At 37.5% G+C, this 22,561-nt stretch overlaps 1 protein-coding gene across 1 annotated transcript in view; it reads left to right on the top strand.

The window, feature by feature from the left end:
• Nucleotides 1-6: 6 nt before the first annotated feature.
• The window catches only part of CLIC4 (CLIC family member 4), a 34,584-nt gene continuing 12,029 nt past the window's right edge, over nt 7-22,561 (top strand). The window contains exons 1-2 of the mRNA XM_085305018.1: nt 7-186; nt 18,771-18,880. Coding sequence (XP_085161144.1) covers nt 115-186; nt 18,771-18,880 — 182 coding nt within the window. The 5' untranslated portion in view covers nt 7-114. The remainder of the gene's footprint in view (nt 187-18,770; nt 18,881-22,561) is intronic.

Raw genomic sequence — 22,561 nt, 5'->3', positions numbered from 1 at the left:
GCGGGCGGTGGCGCGGCGCCGTCGCGGCTTGCGAGCACCGGGCGAGGCGGAGGGAGAGCAGAGCCGAGGAGCGGAGGAGAAGCAGCAGGCGGCGGCGGCGGCGGCGGCTGAAGCATGGCGCTGTCCGTGCCCGTCAACGGCCTCAAGGAGGGCGACAAGGAGCCCGTCATCGAGCTCTTCGTCAAGGTGAGGCGCGCGCGGGGGGTCCCGACCGTTGGTTGCCCCCCGCCGCCCCGCCGCCGTTTCCCGCCCGGCTCTTCCCCGCCGGCCGCTCGGCCCGGGAGGCTCCAAGTTTCCCTCAGCAACTTGCTGGCGGCGGCGGGAGCGGGCGCGGCCGCCGCCGCCTCCCGCCCGCTCGCCGCTCCGCGCCTATTGTTGCCGCCGCCGCCCCTCGGCGGCGCCGCCCGGGGTGTGAACTTGAGGACGGGCGCGGCTCCGAGCGGGGCCCCCGCCAGGGAGGGCGGGGGGAGCCGGGCGAGGGGCCGCCAGGCACTTCTGAAAAGTGTCTCTGTGCGCGTTTGCTGGAAATTTCTTCCCCGAGAGCCAAGGAGAGACGAGCGGAGGCTGCAGCTGGGGCGCAGCCGGGCTGGGTGTCGGCGGCAGAGAGGGAAAACTTGCTGCACGTACCGCGGGAGCCCTYGCTCTTCCTGCATTGTGTGCCCAAGTGTGTGTGTGTGTACGCAGAGGAAGGTAATAAAAATACTAGTTGCTTTCCACCGAGTCACCCGTCTAAAATGTTAACTGCTGTGGCTGAAACCACAGTGTTCAAACGCATCACCGCTTTACTAGAAGGAAAAAAAAAAACTAGCATGTGTTGTGCTGCCCTTATCTAGCAAAGATACCATATGGTATCTCCACATATTTTGCATTCACTTATGGCAGTATGATGCAATATTTTACATCTTTGGGGGCTCTAGTGATGCAGCATCTTTCTTTTTTGCTTCATATCAAGAAGATCGGGAATAAACAGTATTTGCCTATCCCCCCAACGGTTTACTTGGTTTCTAAAGAGACTTTCTTCAAACTTTTAATTCTTCTGTTGAAGTTTCTTTTCTGTTGCAGTAAGAAAATAATGGAAAGCCTTCATCTGAGTTTTTTGAAATTGCTTATTTTAGAAGCCATGGTGACATGAAAAAACATGAAAAACTCCATTAGGCTAAATACATGCTTGCAAATAAGTCATTAATTTTTTATTTATTAAATAATACTTCTAAAATGTTGAATTYATCCTTTTTAGACTTGTTACTGCATCTTAAAACTACTAACAGGACCTAGGGGAAAACATTGAAGTGGAGGATTCCAGACCTGATTTTAGTCAAAATATTTAGATTTCAGTGTAGAGGTTAGAGCTTACAATTACAGCACTAATCTATAACTTACAGTGGCAGATTTTTATTATAACATGTATAACATGCCAGCTTACCTTCATCTGTCCTAAAGCTGGTAGGCTTTTTCTTTCTTTCTTTCTTTCAAACAGAAATCAGGACAGTGATTGATGACCCATAGATTTGAAGGGGAAGTATAAGCTTTGTGGATCTATTTAAAGAGGATATTTAGTGCATGAGGAGTAACATGGAAGAAGGTGTGGTGTTATTTGTGCGAAGGATATATTGACTCAAATCAATATTGGACCAATAAGGATGTTAGAATATGTGAAAAGTAAAAAATCGGAAATTCTTTTGTCATTCTCAGTTGAAACGTCATTATTGGCATGGATTTAAGAAGGCTATTTTCAAGGTTATCAGTGAGTACTATCTCCCTCAAGGAAGTCTTTTTTCCAGTGTTATGAATAACTGTGCAAACTGTATACTGTCAGCCTTTAGGGTAGATCTCAAGTTAAAAAAGAAGTTATTCTTGTCTGTCTTCATGGTCCTCAGGTAAAGAGGTTTCGCTTTCTACCTCTCTAGCTTTCTAAGATGATCACTTCCTATAAAAGTGAAATATTTAGGGTTAGTCAATGAAGTTAATAGTGTCTGTTTAGAAAAGTAGATTGGATTTTGATTTAGTCATTTGTGTTGTGTAAAGGGGGAGCAGATTGTCTGCTTTCATCTATTTCACATTTTCCACCTGAATATAGGTACAATCTAGAAAAAACTGTGCAGTTACTGAGTATTAGAACAAGACTTCACAACATGGATAATCACTTCTAGAACTGTATATGAGGTCTCAGTTCAACCTGTGCGCTGTTAACCAGTGAAGCTCTTACTATAGAGATAATGGAAAGACTTCTTGACCAAAAAAGAAATCTGTGCCAAATGCCCGCGGCTGAAGGGCGGCAACTGTATGACCTGTGTACAAAGGATTGTAGCAGCCAGAGTAAGATGAAACAAAGGTATGGATTAAAGCTTGAGAGCAGATTTGTGAAGCAGCAGGAGAATCTATTTGGCTTCATGCCCAAAATGTTGGGTTTGCACCTTATTAAATTGTGATCAGTAACAGAATTGGTGAAGGAGGTGTGGCACAGCATAGTGAGGAGTGCACACATGGTTAGCTTTCAGTTACAGATAACCGATAGACACCCATAGATTGCTTTAATTTGTTCAAACAAGCAGTGTATCAGTCTGTTATAACTTGTATTTTCATATTCTGTGATAAAGCGTGTGCAGAATTAGGATATTTAGATAAGAAAATATTTATAGTATAGTGCTGGAACTGAGGTGAATGATGTCTGTTTTAATCTCATGTAATGAGTAACTTTGGCAGTATTTTCATTAGAGTGCTGGTGGGCTGCCTGCAGCTCTTTTAACGTACTGTAAATATTTGTCAAGCCTTTCCTCTGAGAGCTGATTAGGAGAAACTAGTGATGTATCTTATTTCATTCAGTTTCCTACTATGTTCACATGTTTGTTAATAAGGGAGGCCTGCTTCCATTGTCTAATAAGAATATTTTGTATGCCCTAGTGGCATTTTAGAGTAGTGAAGACTGCAATGTAATGAACACGTACATAGAAAATAGAGGATTGTGATTTGGATACAACTCTTTTAAGCCACTTATAACAACTGGAGTTTAGTTGATCATGTCTGGATTTTTACTGTAAATAAAAAGTGTGGCAGACTGATCTGGTCCAATAGAACCACTGATCTGTGAAACCACAGAATAAAGCTTATACAGCTACTTGAATGGTTTATTTAAGATGGTGCACAAAAAAGATGTGGATGGAAGCTGCTCAAAGCTCAACCCATGGTGTTGTAGAGGGTAATCAGTGATGCCATTCTTTTGTAATAGCAAGGTGAAGACACAGCTGATCAACAAGTTCAGTGTTTAAGAAAATAACAAACAAGTAATTCTTAGTCATGTATCTGTTGACATGAGGCGTTGGCTTATGGTAACGTGTATGGATTATATGTGGGTAATCATTAAGGAAGCTGCTCTCTTCTTAAATTGCGCAGTGTGTGTATACTTGCAAATTAATTAGACCTGAGATATCTTAGACCTATCTTAGGTAGATTTCAAGCAAGATATCATTGCGAAATTGGGCACCTGTTTTGAAATCAGATAGCGTCTCTATCTAAAGCACAATTGACCTGTAAATTGTACTGTCCATGGAAAAATACTGTGAATTCACATTTAGTAAGATACCCAACTCTAAAGCATTGGCAGAATTTCGTCTACACTTTGTACATCCAAATTAAACAGAATTGGCAAGTGAACTGCTTGCTTTCTAGCATCTGGATCAGTTTTGTTGTCCTTTGTTCAATGAAATGTCAGAGCCCATGGCAGGAAAGGGATTTATGCATGTGTACGTGTGTAGCAGTGGGCAGCAATGATACCAGTTCAGTGCTGGGTAAGAGAAAATATAATTTGTCTGAATTGCTGACATTGAGGTTTGGCTTTGTCTTCTGGTTGCTTATGGCCTGTGAGTATCATTGCTTAAGCTCTGTTGTGTTACTCTGGAGTAGTMTAGCTGGTGTATATTGATGTATAACAAACCATCCCATGAACTTGTTTGTTTGTCATCGTTGGTTTTTGTTTTCTTTTGTCAACTGCAGTGTAGCCATACAATTAAAAGGTAATCTGTATTAGGAAATAACATGACTAGAAACATGCAGTGTTGCCTCTGAGATTCAATCTTGCCAGGGCAGGCTTGCCACTTGATAATCTGATTAGATAAGTCTTTTCCTTACATACAAGATTATCCTTTGGAGGTTATGATGTAATAACCTCAGCACCTGAGAATTTTCTCAGCCTGCCTTTGATTTGCATTTGGTATAGATAACAAAACTTCATGTGCAGGTTATTGTTTTTGGGCAAATGCAGGAGTATCATAAGTGATCCTTTATAAGCTGAGGCATGARCATCTTGATATAGCCTGTGCTTAATCATAATAAATCACTTTTTCCCCCTTTTAGCCAGCAAACTGTACTCCTTAAAATTCCATTTCGGAGAGTTCTAATAGCCAGAAACCTCCTTGTCTTTCTGACTCGAGTCTAATTGCTAATATAGAAATGCACTTTGTACAATATCCAATTTGCAAACACTGAGATGGTTTCAAATTTCAACTTTACATTTTTTCCAAAATATTGAAAAGTAAAAAAAAACTTAAGTCATTTCCAAAGAGTTTAAACAGATCAGTTAGCTTTCCTTCAGACAGAAATTGCTTCTGAATAAAATTCAGTGGCAGTGGTTTTATTCATTAGCATATATCCTCCACTTCCCAGTGATTAATATCTGGACAGTTCAGTTATACTGTCAGGAGACTTTCTGTTTTACTTTGCAGTTGAAAGATTTTGACTCTTGTGCACTTTTCCTCCTTTCCTCACAAAATGGTATGAGAGCTGGCTGATTTCCTGAATTTCAGCTCACTGCCCTTCACAGTCTGATAATCTGACGGTTAGGATTGTACGGTCATCYGAGGTGGTACTTCTGAGTCACTTGCTACAAATGCTCTAAACCCCAACTGCGTTCTTTGAACATAGATACTGCTGTAAAAGACAAACCTACTCAGTTTTCACAGATGAGAAATGTCTCAGGCTAAGCACTAGAGGACTTGAAGGTGCAAGAGAAGCAATCCTCTGTGTATTCAAACACTTACTGTGGGGCAAACTCTAAGCTCTGGAATTTATCAAAAGTCAAGGAAAAAAATGCACATCGAGGACAGAAGTAGTCTGAGTCTTAGGCTTGATGCTTTTTTATGTCAGCTTCTGTGTGCGTGTAATAAGGAGTCCACAGATGCAGGGATGAGTATACTTAATGTGACATCAAAGATAATATGAAAATATTTGGAAAGAGTGAGAAGCCTCTTGAAAGAGATACCTTGACTCTAGGTAGAGATAATTGACTGTTGAGAGGTAACATGTGGATGAGGAATGTTCATATAAACTCACTGTTCCACTGTTAGGAAGCGAGTGGGAGGGTCTGATAATCTTTCAGTGGGCAGCACAGTGACAGTATTAGCGTCCTAAGAAGTTAATGATCATTACTCTTGCAGCCTGAAGAGCCTCAATATCATTGTCCAGTGTTCTACTGACTATCCTGATCTAATCTTCTGGAAGGAACCATAAGGGAAGAGTTTTCCTTGTATTTGAAAAGTGTTACCGTTTTCCTTTTCATGTGAATAGAGTGAACAGAGAAGTAGCCTGTCCTGTAGCTGGTTCTTGTTACTGAACTTGTGGATTTTTGAAGGTTGAGTTGTCCTTTATAAAACCTATATTTGGGAGAGGCTAACCAGGGAATTAATTGCTATTTTAGCTATTCATGTACTTTAGAAAGTGACTTTTGTACTTTGCAGGTTCAAATTTGATTTTAAAAGTTTACATTAGTCAAAAGGGACAGAAAGAGCTCTGAGCTCTTGTTTTCTCACCACTATGTTCAGATTCTCTTTTAAATGAGACAGTTATTATTTGCTCTGAGGTGGCTAACACAAGGCCTGTGCACTCTTATAACGGTGTCTGCATTGAGTCCAAATTCTGATTGGGCCAGAGATACCACTTAGAAATCCGCCAAAACTGTTTTAAAGATTTGATATCTATATTTGTCAGTAATCAAATTCATTTTTTTTAAATGAGGTGGTCTGTTGCCAATTAGGCCCTGCAACTGATAAGCGTTAGAGTCCAGATGAGCAGTGCAGTTCTACAAAACCCTAACTAGCCAGTGCAGGAGAAAGTAAGGTGTTTTTGTCTGCCAGTGTAGACACATTTGGAACTGTGAAAACTGTTTTTTAAATCAGGTCCCTTCACTTAGTTTGCCCAAGTAGTTAAGCTGATGTTTGGTTGCAAGTTGACCATCTATGGAAAAAGTAATTTACCTCTGTATTTGTTGTCCAACTAAGTTGATTTTTGTCTTCAAAATTTTTTTAAAATAACTGATAGCAAATAACTTATTGTTCCAGTCAAGTTTTTTCTTGCATTTTTCTGAAATTATAAATATTCATGATTTCAAAATGATACATTTTCACTAAAAAGGGTATTAAGTGCTCCTTTTATTCTCATTAGTTATAACAGGAGTGTTTGAATATTTTAACAATTAAAACCTCCCAAAACAAAATCAAGGAAAATCATCATCATATTAGTTCAAATAGAGTTTTGATTTCAGGAGTTTTAAATCCTTTATTTAGAATATTTTTTCCTGTGAAGGAATAGCTAAATCTTTTAAATTGTTTTGATTTTTTTTCCCCAACGGGTTAAATGTGCAGTTGTGGCACAATCTGATTTTATAGCTCTGAATGCTGTGTTTATTTATGCTGAAGTTAAAAACATAAGCTAAACTGCTATTAATTACAGATGTCTTTGTGTATGGGTTCTTGAAGAGTTCAAACTGATTCCTTGTATTGTTGCTTAGACAAAGGGCAAGGAACTTTACACGAGGAAAGGAAATGGCTTAGTTCTGTACACTAAATATCCATATTAGGTATAAACTAAATATAGGAGTGTAATCCAGGAGTGAAGTCATATCTGTATATTTTCCTGAGAAGAACTAATGAGATCAGTCAGTGCTACTGGATCAGCTTCAGACTTTTTTGGCTCTGTTAAAGCATTACTAGTTTGGCTAGAGTCTGACAGTCTGTACTTTCAGAGCTGCTTTTTTAAATAAAGGAAATAGTTTTTTTTCTTAATGTGGTTTTTGTCTAAAAATAAAATCAAAGTAAGCATAAATGTATTTCTTTMGTCTTTCAATCCTTGTATTAGTCTAGTGAGACATGCTGTACTGTAGCTTAATGAGATGAAGCAAAATGTCCTGAAGGAGGAAGTTCTACTCTGCGAATGAAAAATTTGGATACTGTATCCCAAGGGGTGTAGAATATGTTCAYAGAGATGCCTTTTAATAAATGAACTGTACAATACCTTCATTGGAACCAGAAGCAAAAAAGAGCAAATTTAAAAAAAAGAAAGCTTCCACCAAAACCCTGCTGTTGTATTACATTGTATAAAAAATATCCAACACCATTGCAATCCAGGATAACATTTTTCCTAGCTAGAACTTTGGAGTATGCTGTTATCAAGGTGTACAGGTTCAAAACTACGCCTCTGATTCAGTGAGTTTTGAGAATTTGAGCTATTTTTTTCCCCAAGAGCATTGGCTCTTCTGCTCCTAGATTAAATCTAAGTCAACGTGGCAACTTTATGACCTGACTGTTGGTGGAGAAGGAGCAACGCATGGGATGAAGCTTGAGCAGCTCTTTATTGCTAACCTGTCTAACACACTGGTTGTCTTAGCTCTGTAAATTAGGTTATAGTATACCATAAACAAAGATCTTTGTTTTCTGTTCTGCAGAAGTGGTGTATGCTCAGAAGGTTGTTTGAAGAAAACTTAAATACCAAAGACAGAAATTTTATTTGAGCTTCTCAGTCCCAGCGACAAAGTTTGCAGTTCTTTCCTGTAAATGTCAGAGGTGCTTCGTTTGTGGAAAGATTTGGAAATAGGTCCCTTGGACTGTAGCCAAAGCACATTCTGTACTTTGTTAGCAAATTTGGGGGGTGGAGAGGGGATACAGTCACTCACAATGACTGTTCCAAGTTCGAATGCCAGGTACCCAACGGCAAGTTTCAAGCACTACCTAAACAAACTTATTACTATATAGTTCTAGATTTACCCTAGAATATGGTAAGAATGTGTTACATACCARATTTTAGTCAGTTGGCTATTTTTATCTTATCTAGGTTTGTTACAACTAAATCACTTTGTTAAAGGCACTGTAAATAAGAGGGTTAGAGATGACAGTTTCTATAGTTATTAAGTAACTTAATTACTCTATTTTTCTTAGGTTAATCTAGAAAAAAACCATGTTTGTGATTATCCACAGTCTCTTTTTTTTTTGTATTGATAACATAATTTCTTCACTGAAGAAAACTAGTGGTTAGTGTCTAATACGGGTTTTGATCTGGCTCTCTATCTGAGTCTCCCAAAGGATGAACATGAGATAATTTCTTTTCTCTAAAGAACTGAAAACGCTTAATTAATTTCTGCTGAATTACGAAGTTACTTTAATATATGATGAAAATCCCAAAGCTTTTTTTTTCCAAAAGCGTTACACTGAGAATTGGATGATGATGAACAAAGAGTTGCATGGAACTGTACAAGACAAGTCTTTTTTTTTTTTTTTTTTTTTTTTTTTATGAGCAACATTCCGAGGCTAAAAATAGCATCATCCTAAGATGGTCTGTTGCTGCTACAGTCAAATGTCTAACACGGCGGTGGCTTATCTGAAAAGTAATGACTTTTAAGAGGCAATTTGAATGGGAAGATAAGCATTCTTTTCCCTGATTTAATAGTTAAATCCCAAGAACATGCAAGAAGTTAATTTCACTTTTTTTCCTGAGGCCGTTTTTTATTTGCAGTGAATTCTAGGGTAAGAACTTTTTGCCTCTTTTGTCTGTTTGTTTTTTGTTTTTTTTTCTGTGCTTTTTATTAAAGGTCTCTAGCTATTTAAGATAGTAGTGATTACCTAAATTGCTTTATAGAACTAAAACTGCTTTTTATTTGCCTGAAAGTTTAAGTCTAATTGGTATCAAATTACCACGCTTTTCTTAAATCCCCTTATAAAGGTCAAATAAAGGGGCTACACTAACCAGTATTATTCCTATAAGGATAAGGCTATGATATAGCTGCTGTAAACTTCATTCACTGGTTTCTGAGGTCAGATGTCTCCAACTTGGGAGGCTAATGTACATTCTTTTCCTGCAATATATTTTCCTCTTTGTAGAGGGTAATGAGGCATACGCTTATCTTGCCACATCCTTTAGAAGTAGTTGCCTTCTGTGTTTAAAAGCAGTTGATAGGTAGTGGGGAAACTTACAATGGAGGTTAATAATGCGGTTAGAGAACAGGATTATATAGGAAAAGTTACTTTGCTTCTTGCACTGTCTGTGATGCTATAGGCTCATCTGCCTGCAACACGCAGCACGCTGTAGAAGAAACTGTTTAAACTGTCTGACTCCTGATCTTTAAAGTTATGAGAAAGATAGTGGATGTCTTATCTGGAATCTTAGCCTTATAAAAGAATTGTAGGAGTTCACTTGCTTGTCAGATATTTAATAGCATGGATAGCTTTTTAATTTATGCTGCATGCTTATTTTGTGTTTTGACTGAAATTTTAGTGAATTTTTAACTTACATTAGCAGAAAACGAGCAGGATAGGTTTCAAAATACATTAGAGACTGCTTTGTGTTACTGAAAGTGCAGTGGCTCTGCTAAAAAGCTGTGCTGTGRTATCAGCTGGACTACATGGGACCTGCACCTTGAAACGTAGAGATATGCAGCAGCCTGAAGTTGTCTGAGATTTGCCTTTGCTCCCGTCTCTTTTAAGAGGCCAACATGGATCTTTAAATGCGCTACAGATTTTTTTCTTTTAACAAAGGCTTTTAAAGGAAAGAGTCGATTCACAAACATGACAAATGTCAGCTGTAATAAGCACTCAGAAAGGAGATAAAGGAATTTAGTGCGCTAGCTATTCAACATCTTTGCCAAATGTGAATTTTAACATAAAGAGAAGGTAAAGACAAACAATATTTGTGAGGCTCACAGTACTGTTTTGGGCAAATATTTCAAATGTTCTTCCTTCTATCCTCTTTAGTTTTGTTATGAGGTGATCCAAACTCTTCAGATGGGATCCACATCACTGTCTTTGGGCAATTCTGCTTCTAGGGCTATGGACTAGTAATATCCCATTAGGCAAAGTATGTGTAGAAAGTGGTTTCCAAGTCTTACCCTTTCTCCTTTCACAAGGATATGGTGATAGCAGCTCCTACTGGCTAATCCTTAAAATGAGAGGATGTTTTCAGCTGTGAAGCATTCATTGCTTGACCACCTGTTGGTATGTTTGGTGGGAGAAGGCAACAAACATGCTGGAAGGAATTGTTGAAGTTGCTGTTTTGTTTTGCTGGTGTAGCAGATCTGCTGTTTCTAATGTGTTTCAATAATGAAGAGCCTAATTCACTTCATTACCAGTACCACCAAAGTAGGCAAACTAAACTTTGTTATTTTTTTTTCATAGCTCCTTGTCCTAACTCCTTGTTTTACGCTTCTTACCAGAACAGCTGAATCTGGAAGAAAGGTGTCCTGTAGTAGCATGTGTCAAGTATAACTAGAGATAATTTTTCAATATTAAGATTAGAGTAAAATTTAGCTGCTCATTTCAATGTAGCTAAGATGATGAAATTCATTGCTTTGAGTTCTTTGTGTGTTACAGGCAGTACCTGCTGCTGCCACTAACTGTCGATTTCCAGTAACTCTGTAGTAAAATACTTTGATTATATGGATTGAATATATTCAATCCGTACCAAAACATGACAAGAAGATCCTGATAGTACTCTGAAATTTTTACATTATGCTGTTTGTTTTCTTTTTTCCCTTGTTCTGAGATTCAGTGTCTGTTTTGCATATTGTGTCAGGAAACTTTTTTAGGCTATCAGCAATATCAACCTCATTTGTCAGAAGGTGCTACTCTTGCCCTTTTAAGTGTTCTCATACCACTGGGCAGACAAACTTAACAGAAACAAAAGCTGTCACCTTTAAATTGGGACACTAACTGTTGGCTGTTCTGGAGAGCCAAGATAGAAGATGAAGTGGTAAGTAGAAGTGTCCTTTCTGTCTTGTCATATCTCAGATTAAATCTAGTTCAACCAGATTTAGTTGACGTCAAAGATCGGGGTTTAACTCTAGCTTTCTCCCTGACCTGTTCCTCCCATGAAAACAAAACAACCTCCTATCAAACAAATGAATATGAAAGTGTGGAAATAGAATCATAGAATGGTAAGGTTGGAAGGGACCTCTGGAGATCATCTAGTCCAACCCTCAGCGTAGCCCATACAGGGATTGAACCCGCACCCTTGGCATTAGCAGCACCGCACTCTAACCAATTGAGCTAAACCTGTAACATTGTTTATTATATACAAATCACATTTTTAGTCCAGAACTCTTCAACTTAATCCCTTCATAGGTTTTTTATTCTTTTAACGATGCTTCATTGATATTTGGGGCTCTTTAAGACATATTTTGGCTTCCAAAATAAATGCTTCGATGTAAACATTCTTGAATCTTATCCATCCGCTGGCTGAACAGAAGCAGAAAACAGTTGGTATAAGGCACCATACAGAAGAAGCATTTGATTGGTGTTATGTTCTTACAGTCTTTACATGCACATAGTGTTTTACATCTTATCTGAAAACCCTGCCCAGTAAACAGCGTGGAATTCTGTTTATCCAGCTTGGCAAGATAAAGGTCTGAGTTGACGCTGCAAGGATTTAGACTGATACTACCAGACTGTTTTCAGTAGTCATGTGTGGAACACTGAACCACTCCTTTCTGTATTCTTTCATCTCTGGGACTTTGAATTTGCTGCATGCTTTTCTCTTGAATCACTTCATTAGTTTACCTTAAACAATTTCCTCTTAAAATTCRAATCCATATAGGATTATTGTTAGTTTACTGAGTTTTTAATGAGACTACTGTTCATGAAACACAAGATTGATTGTTAGTGGCTCTTTTGAGGTAATGAGCTTGCATCATTCTGCTTTTCTCATGTATTTTTCCCAGTAGATTTTTTTTTTGAGAACTACCATATGTTTCAGAATTGCTGAATTCAAGACTTTAGGAAAAACYGAAGAGTATTTAAATCTGTTTACTTGTTTGCACTTTAATTTTCYGGACTCTGTGGATTCCAGACCTGTTCAGAGGAGTGGACACTTTCTTGATGGTGTAGTCAAATAGCTTCATTAGTCATCTTGACAAAAAGGTATTTTGTGACATGCTTTTTTCTAAAATGGATTTTTCTCTCTTCAATCAACCTCCTTCCCTTTTCTCGTATATCAAATTGGGGAAAACTTCCCTTAACAGTTTTGGATAAATTAGGAAATGGTACTAAGGAAGGTCTTCTGGTGTTCTGCCCTTCTCTTCAGTTTTATTTACATAGATGGCAAGTGAACTGTATCATACTTCTCATTGGATGCACTTTGACTTTACTGTTATTTCTGCAGTCACTCAGTGCAGTTTGGGAAGCTCATAATGTGCTCCTGTTAACTAATTGCTCTTTGAAACAGTTTCACAGTCATTCAGGACTAGGATTTTTAAACTCTGTTTAACTCTCCAGTCTGTCAGGTGTATACAGTAGACTAAGGGCTTTGGGATCCTTTTAAATGTTTCTTTGCTTGTTTGTTGATTAGTCTTCAGTAAATTTCAGCACTACTTTGGTAGTTTTAATCTGTACAGGCTCTTGTATGAGAGTCAAGTTAATTTTTGTTGCTGTAATGAGAAAAGTTTTACACTGAAAACTTACTTTTTCATCCCTTAGCATGTTTAGCAGTTAAAGAAATACAGTTACTTGGTACCCTCTTTTGTGTGTGTGTCTGTGAATAATCTTGTTGAATGAAATAACTGCTTTGAGGAAAGAGAAAGGGAGGAGGTGGCTACCACACTGGCTGGATCAGCTAAACTCAACCTCCCAGACAGTGGGAGAAGCAGTAGCTGGCACTCTTGCATGGGCTGAGCTACTTGGCACTGGGAGTTGCCAGTAGTTTAAGTCTGTGGGCTATGATAAACCAGGTTGTCTTCTCAGTGAGCATACTCATTATTTGTTTCAGTGTTTTGTAACTATTCCATTCGTGTTTGAACTTATTTTCCTACTTAAGTCTCTTTGAAAAACAGCCCTGCTTGTTTTTCATGTTATTTTGTAGACTATGCACTGCAGTGTCTGAATGCCCAGATCTTTCTTTCCATGTCACATTTGATGGTTAATATAAGGTCTGTTCTGTCACCTTTTTTGACACCTTTTCAGCCTTGCCTATATAAATATATAATTTTGCTTAAGGCAACTGAACATCTTTAACCTTTTCTCGCTGTGACAAATTGTCTATGGCAATTGTTTTTTCAGACTTTCAGACCGCTGAGTAGCGTCTCTAGCATAGTATGACTTGGTCATAGGTCTTAGGTCAAGTTAAACGCTATTTGGCACTGTACTTTCCTTTCTGATATATTGAAGTTAGGCTTTTTAGGACTAATGCTCTCTTTCATCTTTAAGCAAAATACTCACTAGTGAAAAATACCATATTACCTTGCTGTGTGCAGTGTTAATGCTTTTTCTTTCTCTCTGGTCCTAAGCCATGCAAGTGAAATACCTGGTATTGAGTTGTAGTTAAGAACTTCACATTACTCTTATGTTCAAGTCCTTCAATGGATGATAGCAGCTTGATTTGGTGATAACTGAAAATAGTCTTAAATGTAGGAAGGTTTGTATCATTTGGTACTAAAGATCTGTTTTTTTGAAAACGAATTTGAATAAAAACTCAGAGCTCCTCTCTATATAGCAAGAATAATCTTGCTGAATTAGCAAATAACCTAGACTGAATTAGGATAGAGAAGTCAACATTTAATATTTCCTCTGCTCCTGAGGAATGAAATTGATGTTGATGGGAGTTAAATGTTGAAGATATCCTAGAATGTTTTGACCTGAATTCAAAGATCAGGTGATGCTAAATTTCTGGCTTCTAACAGTGAATTTAAGAAACAGTTGTAATTTGATTAATCCCTTATGAGACTGATCTTGTATAATTTCAGAATATTGTAACGATATCTAAAGGCTTACAGTTTAGTATCAGTACAGCTCTATTCTGATGAAGAAAATCAGCACTCTAAAATATCCTCCAAATTCATCTCCCTCTGAAAAAAAAACACTTTTATGATTTAAGGAGAAGAATATGTTGCATCTCCAGTATGGTTTTTCTCTTAACAGAGATCTGTCATAACAGATCTGTGCTGTAGCTCTCAGCGTATCAAATGGAAGATGATATTAAACGGACCTCTCAGGCAAACAGTTACATAGCAGAATTTCTCAGCTCAAGAGCGCTGAAGCCAAAAGTTTCTTGGCATTCTAACTACATTCCTTTTGCAGTATGTGCTCCGAATATCTTTGGACTTTTTGGAGCATAAATGGGACAAACTTTTGAATGTAGACATAAATCTGTGCTCGGTTTAGGTATTCAGCTGCAGCTGTGGGAAAGCGTTAGGTTTTATTGGCATTACTGTATGTTAACGGGCTGTAATACTTTCTTTTTCTGATTCAATTTATCCAAAAAGCTTGTCTGTCTGAAATAAAAGAAAATACTGTTCATTATATTGCTTGTTCATTCTGAATATTGTTCGCTTGGGAGAGAAGAAAAGTTACTGTAGAAGTTGGTATTACAGCATAAATGCGTTTAACCTTTTTCAGCTCTCATTGAAATCACTTTGGGTTTAGTTTTGGTTTTGACTTAGGAAAACTGACCTTCATGAAAGCAACTGTTCCGTGTTGTGCCTTAAATTTTAAACTATTTCATGTTCAGCTCTATGATTTAGGAGCAGCTCTGCTTTGGATTCCAAACGGACTAAGATTTCTTTTGTAATATAATTAAGCAAAATTACTTCCTGAATTTCACATTGATTTATTTCAGTTGCAGTTTTTAAATATTCCACTAGAAATAATAAAGCTTCGCAGTGGAATTATAACATATGAAAGAAGACAGGGAGTTTAATCCAGTGTATTAACTTGCTTTCAAGCTGCATTGCTGTTGCAGCTGATAAATTCCAAAGTTTGTCTGATATAAAAATGTTTAACATTTGTCAGTCACTAACATTAAAATTCTTTTCTCTGTCCTTGGTGCACTGCATTTTGCAGACAAAGGGTCGCTCCTCTTTTTACATCAGATTGACAGGCAGCAAAAGCTGTACAGCCACATACTTAGTGCTTCAAAAGTGGTGTTACATCTTCCTCTTGAGTTTATGAAAAGTCCTAAATCTTTGTAGTAATAAATCTTCATAGTTTGATTTGTTTGCAAAAAGTGTAATTCCAGTTAGTGCATGGAAGAACCATTTTGCTTTTTTATCTGATGCTTTCATCAAAAGCATTTTAGTTCTCAACTTTTCAAAGTGTTTGGTAACTTTTTGCTTTACATCTGGGGCATAGGGGAAATGAGATCACCTACTGGTTCTTCACTTGGCAGATCATGTATCTTAGAAGTTCTTAATTAGCCTTCAGCAGTACTTTTTTTTTTTTAAGTCATGTTTTGCAGCCCACAAATGAGTGAAGTGACTTGTAAAAGCAAGTTGTCTCTTATGGTTACCCCTTGTCCATTAGAACAGTATTCATGCATTTTCAAACGTGGGTCTGAAATGATGGGAATTGATTAGCACTTATTTAACAATGTTCTCCTCCAGAAATGCATCGGTTAAATCTGTTGATGTTGTGGCACTGAAGCTAAGCCTCTGTACTTCATGTGATGCTGGGGATCGTCTGTACGTTGACAAGCAGCTGCATCCAGTGATTCTTCTCTTTGTTATGTGACTTTGTTCCTTCTATTTAAGGATTTCCTCAGTCCATATAAAACAAGGTTTCTGACAGTGTATGTCATATTGAACCAGTTCTGTTTTCTGGTTTTCAGATCAGAGATGCTGAATAAAAGATGAAGAGCGAGGAAAGCTAATCTTGACTAAGTCATGTATTAACTCCTGTAAGCGTAGCTAGTGTGAGAAGAATAGGCTGAAGACGTATAAGTGTGACAACAGATGTCAGATCAGGACATTTCCATTGACAATGGCAACGTGAACAGTTACTGTGAGTTGACTTAATGGCTTTATGCCCTTGGGGTATTGTACTTTGGCAAATGCCCACATTCTCACTTTTACTTTAAAGAAAGGGTGATAGCTTTTCTGTCTGAGTAAATGAGATAAAACTTAAATTGACACTTACTGGACAAGGACAAGCACAAGTGTGCTGTTGCTGCAGCATAACTCATGTGCTTTGGTTTAGATGGCATTGCTGAAGTTACCATAAATCCTAGCTTGAGGTCAATTCTGAAGCAGTCATTTCTACTTCAAAGTGTGAATTAGCCTGGGCAGTACAAAAATACTTTATTTAAATGAGGTGAAGTTTTTGTAGTTTTCAGTATTATTTTTCAAAAGGAGATGAGATCTTGCATTGGGGGTTAGACAAGTATACATCTCCATTGACGTAATTTACTTGCAGGAAATGGCTGGCTCCAGTGTAAGCACAATAATGTAACTATATTAGTGGAAAATTCTGAAGTATACGATGCAATCTAGAGGGATGACAATGTGGTTAAATATTAAGATCTGTAAGGGTTTGCAGATGTTGGAGATAGAGTACAGAGTGAACAGTCTGTCTTAATGTTAGCATGTTACAAGTTAGGAACACATTCATCCATGTATTTGCCAGAATTCTTAAAACTACTATATGCGTGATAGAAAACTGTGATTTTTAGCTGATATAAAGCAGAATGCCCCCATGTAACCAAACTTTGACCCAGATTTCTGATTTCTGGTAGATACCTTTGCTAATATGCTGGTGAGAAGCTGGGGCTACTTTTTAAGTGTGTTCCTTGGGAAGTAGCTCAGTGGTGGTGATTCCATGTGCATGTCATTTCTCCCAGGCACTGAAAAGTTTCATGCCAGCCTCTAAGACAATCTGGTATTGTTAATCTGCTGAAAAGTTTTACGTAACTTTCCCAACATAAAGAAGGCAATTTGTAACTTGAGCAAAAAGACAACTTCTTTTCTTCTTTCAAATCTTCATTAATGAAACTGGTGAAAGAATGAAGAAAAATAACTATGTACTCCATGCATCGAAGAATTCAGAAGGATGGTCTTCTCTGTTGGTGGACAGGTACTTGTGGAAATGAGTTGGGAAAAAGCCTGAGACAAGATAAGTCAATTTGAGTCCTTATGTCCTGCCATTTATAGACAACTAGTAAAGGAGTCTCAGCTTTATCTGAAAATGCATTTATTTTAAAAAATAAAATAGCTTTTTGAATTTAAGATCACAGCTTCACTGAAAAACTTTCCGTCTTTTTAATTTACAGACCTCTTGAAAAATTTTTTTTCTCGTTTCCAACCCCCCCCTTTTTTTTTCTTTTTTTAATGGATCTCAACCAGTCAGCACCCATGCCTTATGCTTAACCCTTCCAATTGTGTGGCTTTACTTCTAAATAATCTTTTAGAGTAGGCCTCTTTAAATGAGCATAAGTGTTTTGTGTCCTTTCTCTAAGGAGTACAGCGAGCATACCCTATGATATTAAATTAAAATGGCCTAGGGAACAAGACAAAGTAACAATGAAGGAATTAGCCTGGTTTTGAGAACCTTACTAATTAATTAAGATTATTCTTGTATGTACTGTAGTAAGCAAAATCTATTGAAACTCATGAAACAAGGTGTATGAATAGTTTTACGTTTATGATTGTCTTTTAACTACTGAACCAGTTTTCTATTCAAAAGTTAGAATTTTACAACAAGGTTCAAGGTTTTACAAGTATCTAAAACTTATCCACTAAAAACTAAAGTTTTCCAACTCTGCAATGCAATACTTCATTGTCAGAGAGCAATCATGAGATGCATGCTATCACTGGGTGCCCTGGAGTGCCTTACTGTTGTTACGCAATGGATCTTTGTTGTGATAAGACAAAGACACTTATTGATAAATTGCCTATAAAAAGTGGCTTTGGAATACTACTGTGTTGTCAGTTAAGTCCCTATGTCCTTATGTACTTAACGATTATGTCTTTCCTTGCAACACCTGCAATATGATAGAGTTATGGTTGCTCGTTCTGGTTGACTCTTCACAGAACTACACAGTGAGAGATGTGAGCAATAAACTGGAAGATGACTACAGTTAATTGACTGTGCATTGTAGAAGAAGGAATAAAACAAACAAATTAAATGGCATTGGAAATCTGCCATTCAGAAAGTGGCTCCTCAGACAAATTTTGTTAGCTCTCCTTTCCTGACTGCTAAAAGCAGTTGGGTCATCTTAAGTGCGAAAGATGGGTTATTTTGTTGTCTGAAGTCTGATTTTGATACATTTTGTGAACAGCTACCAGTGGAAATGAGAAGCAGATTAGGTTAGTCAGCTTCATAAATGTGTAAATTTCTCTATAATAAAAGTCTGGTTGTACCTGCTGTAAAAATATTCTTGGATGGTCCAAGTAAACAAAAAGGATGGAAGCAAATTAAATGGATGCAGTCCAAACATACCTTCCCAGCATACAAAAAGTACTTAAATGTTCTGAGGATGCTCGCATTTGTGCGTTTTATGGAGATTTCCTCAGGATATCGACTCTAGGTGCTTCAGGTGGACTTTGGCAGTAAAGGAATGTTCTTAGAAGATGATAGCAGGCTTTATGGTGGGCTTAGGTCTGTCTTTTGAAAAGTTTATGATGTGAAGAGAATACAGACAATAACATTTGTGATTTGTTACTCAATCTTTTAAAATACAGATCTTTCAGTAATTGTGAGCGTGCGTAGGTGGCCTACTGCTACTTTTTAGTAGTAATGATCTGTTCTCTTTTGCAGGCTGGTAGTGATGGTGAAAGCATAGGAAACTGTCCTTTTTCTCAGAGGCTCTTCATGATTCTTTGGCTGAAGGGAGTGGTTTTTAGCGTCACAACAGTTGACCTGAAGAGGTAAGGAATACTTAATTTTTCTGAGACGCAAAAGTACAATGTTTAGTGTAACAAATGTTTCTCTAATGTTTCTAGACCTTGCATGACTTATTTTGTGAAATTTTAGAATACAAGGAGGCAACCGTTCACATAAATGCTGCATTCATTTGTGGCTATTTGTAAATGTCTGCAACAGAAGAGACTGACAAATTTCTCTTGATTGTTAAATGATGCTCTTCTCCTGTATACCTAATAACTGACATGTAGTCTTCTATATCTGAATATTGAGTCATTAACTTGAACCTCTACAGGAGAAGACTGCTGGGTGAGTATATTGGCTCAGCCAGCTTTGAACAACCTCCAGTGAAGACTGGATAACTGTCACAAATCATATGTAGCCTACTCTTAAAGATTTTAAGATAACGCTTCTTACTTTGCAATAAGAGTAAAACCAACATGAAAATACCTGTCCTTGAGGTAAATTTGGGTGAAGTAGAAGTGGAGTGAGTGAAGTGGATAGAAATACAACATAAAATATTCTGCCGTTGTATAGCACTTGTTAAATATGTCATCATGCTAAATGTCACCTGAATTGTAGCTTCTCCATCTATGAAGTGAATACCACAGAGCATAAGAATGGCCAAACATGAACTCAAGAATCTTGATTTTCTAAGTCTAGGAGTATTCTATTAGAAGTGGAAATGTTAAATTCAGCAAAGCCCTTGTGTTTGTTTTAGTGTGAAGTAATGTTTTTACAACACTGGTATAGTGTTAGTCAGTTAATTCTCTGGAGAGAAGAGGAACTGCTAGTGTTTCCAAACCTTATTTTCAGAAATAAAGCCAATAGAAATATACAGTGTTCTTCAAAGAATGAAGCTAGTAAAATGTGTAAGAAAGAAATGACTCTACTAGACTTAACCTCCTTTTGTAACTTTTTTTGAAGAGGACTTGTATATTGCTTTTCTTTTTTCTTCATGAAATAACCCTGCTGCTCACCCCTTTTGACTCTGACAATGTTGTTTTTCCATTGACAGATGTTACCTAATTCTGTGCTGCTTGCTTCAATGCTGGCAACTAGTGTATATATTTACATATATATTATGACTGAGGCACACCCCTCAAAAGCAGAGGGGAAGAAAGCAGCCTTTGTGAAGTGTACATACATTTATAGCAGCTTAAGGATTTTCTCTGGCCTTTGTGGGATTTTACTGCAAATATAACTACTGCTGCCAGCATATACAAACCAAATACATCTTCCATTTAGCACTGCCTATGATTTGGAGCATGTAATTAGGTAGGGTTTGTAGTTGTGGACTTTTTACCTTTAATGATGGCATACTTAGCCTGTTACAGTCATCTTGGAGGAAAAAAATGAAGAAAAGATTGAAGGATTATGTTTAGAAGTGTTAGTACTGGTGAACCACTGAAAAATACCAAAGATTCCTGAATTGGCCTTATTTGTGTTTCTTTGACAACTTTGAGTTAATTGGCTGGGGGGGGGGATGCAAAAATTAACTTGTAGCATTTAAGCTGGTTGCAGATATTTAAAACTACTTTCTTACCATAACAGAAAACTTTCTCTCTGTTTTTTTTTTTTAAGCTTGAGAAGGGGAGAATACAAAATAGGCGCAAAATTGCATGGGAAAAGATCAAATGAACTCTATTTTGCTTTGCTGTACACTGAATGAATCCTCTGGTAAAGGAAAACAACAACTACTGAAGTTAATTCACGTTTGAGTAGATGTTGATATAAACCTAATTCCTCTTGGACTTCATTTAAAGTTTCAGAAACGCAAATTTTACATTCTGGATTTTCTCAGRCATGGTAGTGGTGTAATATAACCTGTGGAATGTCAAAATCGGCTAACTGTTCCAAAAAATCTTGTATAAAACATTTCTGTTTTCCATTAGCATTATCAGGATGATAAGTACTGGAAATTATCTTATTTCTTCTTTAGATTGTCACAAGAAGCTTTTACAAGTTATTCAAGCCAATTACTCTTTTCTTGTTCCTGTTGTAGGAAAGATGTGAATATGTTGAAAAGCTGGGTTCTAGTGTTTTTATGCATCTGAACTTATTTTGCTAGCCAAAAAACTGAGTTTACTTGCAAAGCATGCTTCTGCCCTATTGACAGTGTTCTGTACAACAGTAAGGCAAGTTTGGGCCCTTTTTGAGACTTAAAAGGTCATGGTTGAGTACAAAAGTTCACAAGTAAGTAACTTGGGATACATAGGAAAAACTGAATCTGATTTGATTGACTTTCTATGACATATTTTTCCCTTCCGTAATTGCGTTAAACATAGCACTGTGCTAACAAAAGAACGTTTAGCGGTTCTCAATTCTACTCTTAATAACTTTGGATACAAAAATGTGCACATAGGAAAACTAAGTGGGACATACTGCCCTTTCAAAGAAACCATGCATTTCTTGCTTCTGTGTAGTCAGACAGAGGCTTTATTCTTTCCCTTCTCAGAAGCAGCATTTCAGTGTGCAGAGCTTTGACTTGTTCTGGTGACTAGAGCAGGGCGGCAGTACATCAACCATTTGTTGGGCTTGTAACAACATTCAAGGCCAGCTTGCATTCAGTTAGGTTTTGAAATCCAATTTTAAACATCTTGATTATGTAGTTTTACAATTACGTTGAGAGACAAAAGATTAAATAAAGGGATTAGTAAATATTAGACTGCCCAGAGGTGAATGTAACTTCAGCTTAGGGACTGGAGACACAGTGGGTATTTTTTTTTTTTCCCTGCTGGCATTTTTTCTTTGTTATTCTTCAGACGCTCATTGCAATATTCATGTAATTTATATATCGTTGTAGAGCATATCGCATCTGAGAACTGGCTTTTGTCTGATCTTCAAGAAATTATTTGAACACTAATTCCTCTTCTAGTTTGTGGCAGAGCCATGATATGTTTATGGTTTAACTTTAATGTTAAGCAGTTTAGTTTACCCATTTAACTAGCCAATAGCCAGATACTTAAGTATGTGATCTTGCTACCAAATATCACAGTAAATGTAGAGACAGGTATGGTACACAGGCATGACTAACTCACAGATTTGTTCTGAGTGGTTGTAGAAGAGTTTTTCTGTTCTGAATGTCTTTTTTACTGCCAAATTTTATCCCTGAAGTAAACTTCACTTTTTTTTTTTCCCTTCTTCCTTGAACTTTAAGGGAAGCAATACTGTTAGCCTTTTAAGGCTATTCCAGTGTGTTTATGGTGCTCTAAAGACTGTGGCCTGTTATGTGGTGAGCCAGGGTTTGTTTATGATCTGCTGGCAAGAGAGGCAAACTGGAAGTCAAACCCTGTATTATGTCTGGACTTTGGCTATGCGATGTGTTTCCCCTTTCCCCCCCCCCCCCCCCCCCCCCTCCCCGAAAGGTACAGGTGATCTAACTGGAGTGACCAGAAGGGTTGATAAAAGCTCTGGTTCTTTGGGAAACTCTTTTTGGATAGTTCATTAAATCTGTCTGTTTCTGAAATCAAATCTTTCCCTTACTGCAGATCTGGTGGTCTTGCCAGTGTTTGTTTTTAAAATAACATTCCTTTTGAGGAATTTTATCTATCCAACATGCAAAATTGGAAGAGAGCCACAATGACTTCCCGTAATTGTTGTGGGTTACAAAGCTGTATTTAAATGAAGTGTTAAGCTACTTAAAGCATTAACTGATGACAGACTTTAAATCCTAAAAGTACGAG

This window comes from Rhea americana, unplaced genomic scaffold (assembly GCF_003343005.1).
Source record: "Rhea americana isolate MKP2758 unplaced genomic scaffold, rheAme1 scaffold_215, whole genome shotgun sequence".
In the NCBI taxonomy this organism is placed as follows: domain Eukaryota; kingdom Metazoa; phylum Chordata; class Aves; order Rheiformes; family Rheidae; genus Rhea; species Rhea americana.
The sequence above is the reverse complement of the archived record's forward strand: the minus strand, read 5'-3'. Positions and strand labels throughout refer to the sequence as shown.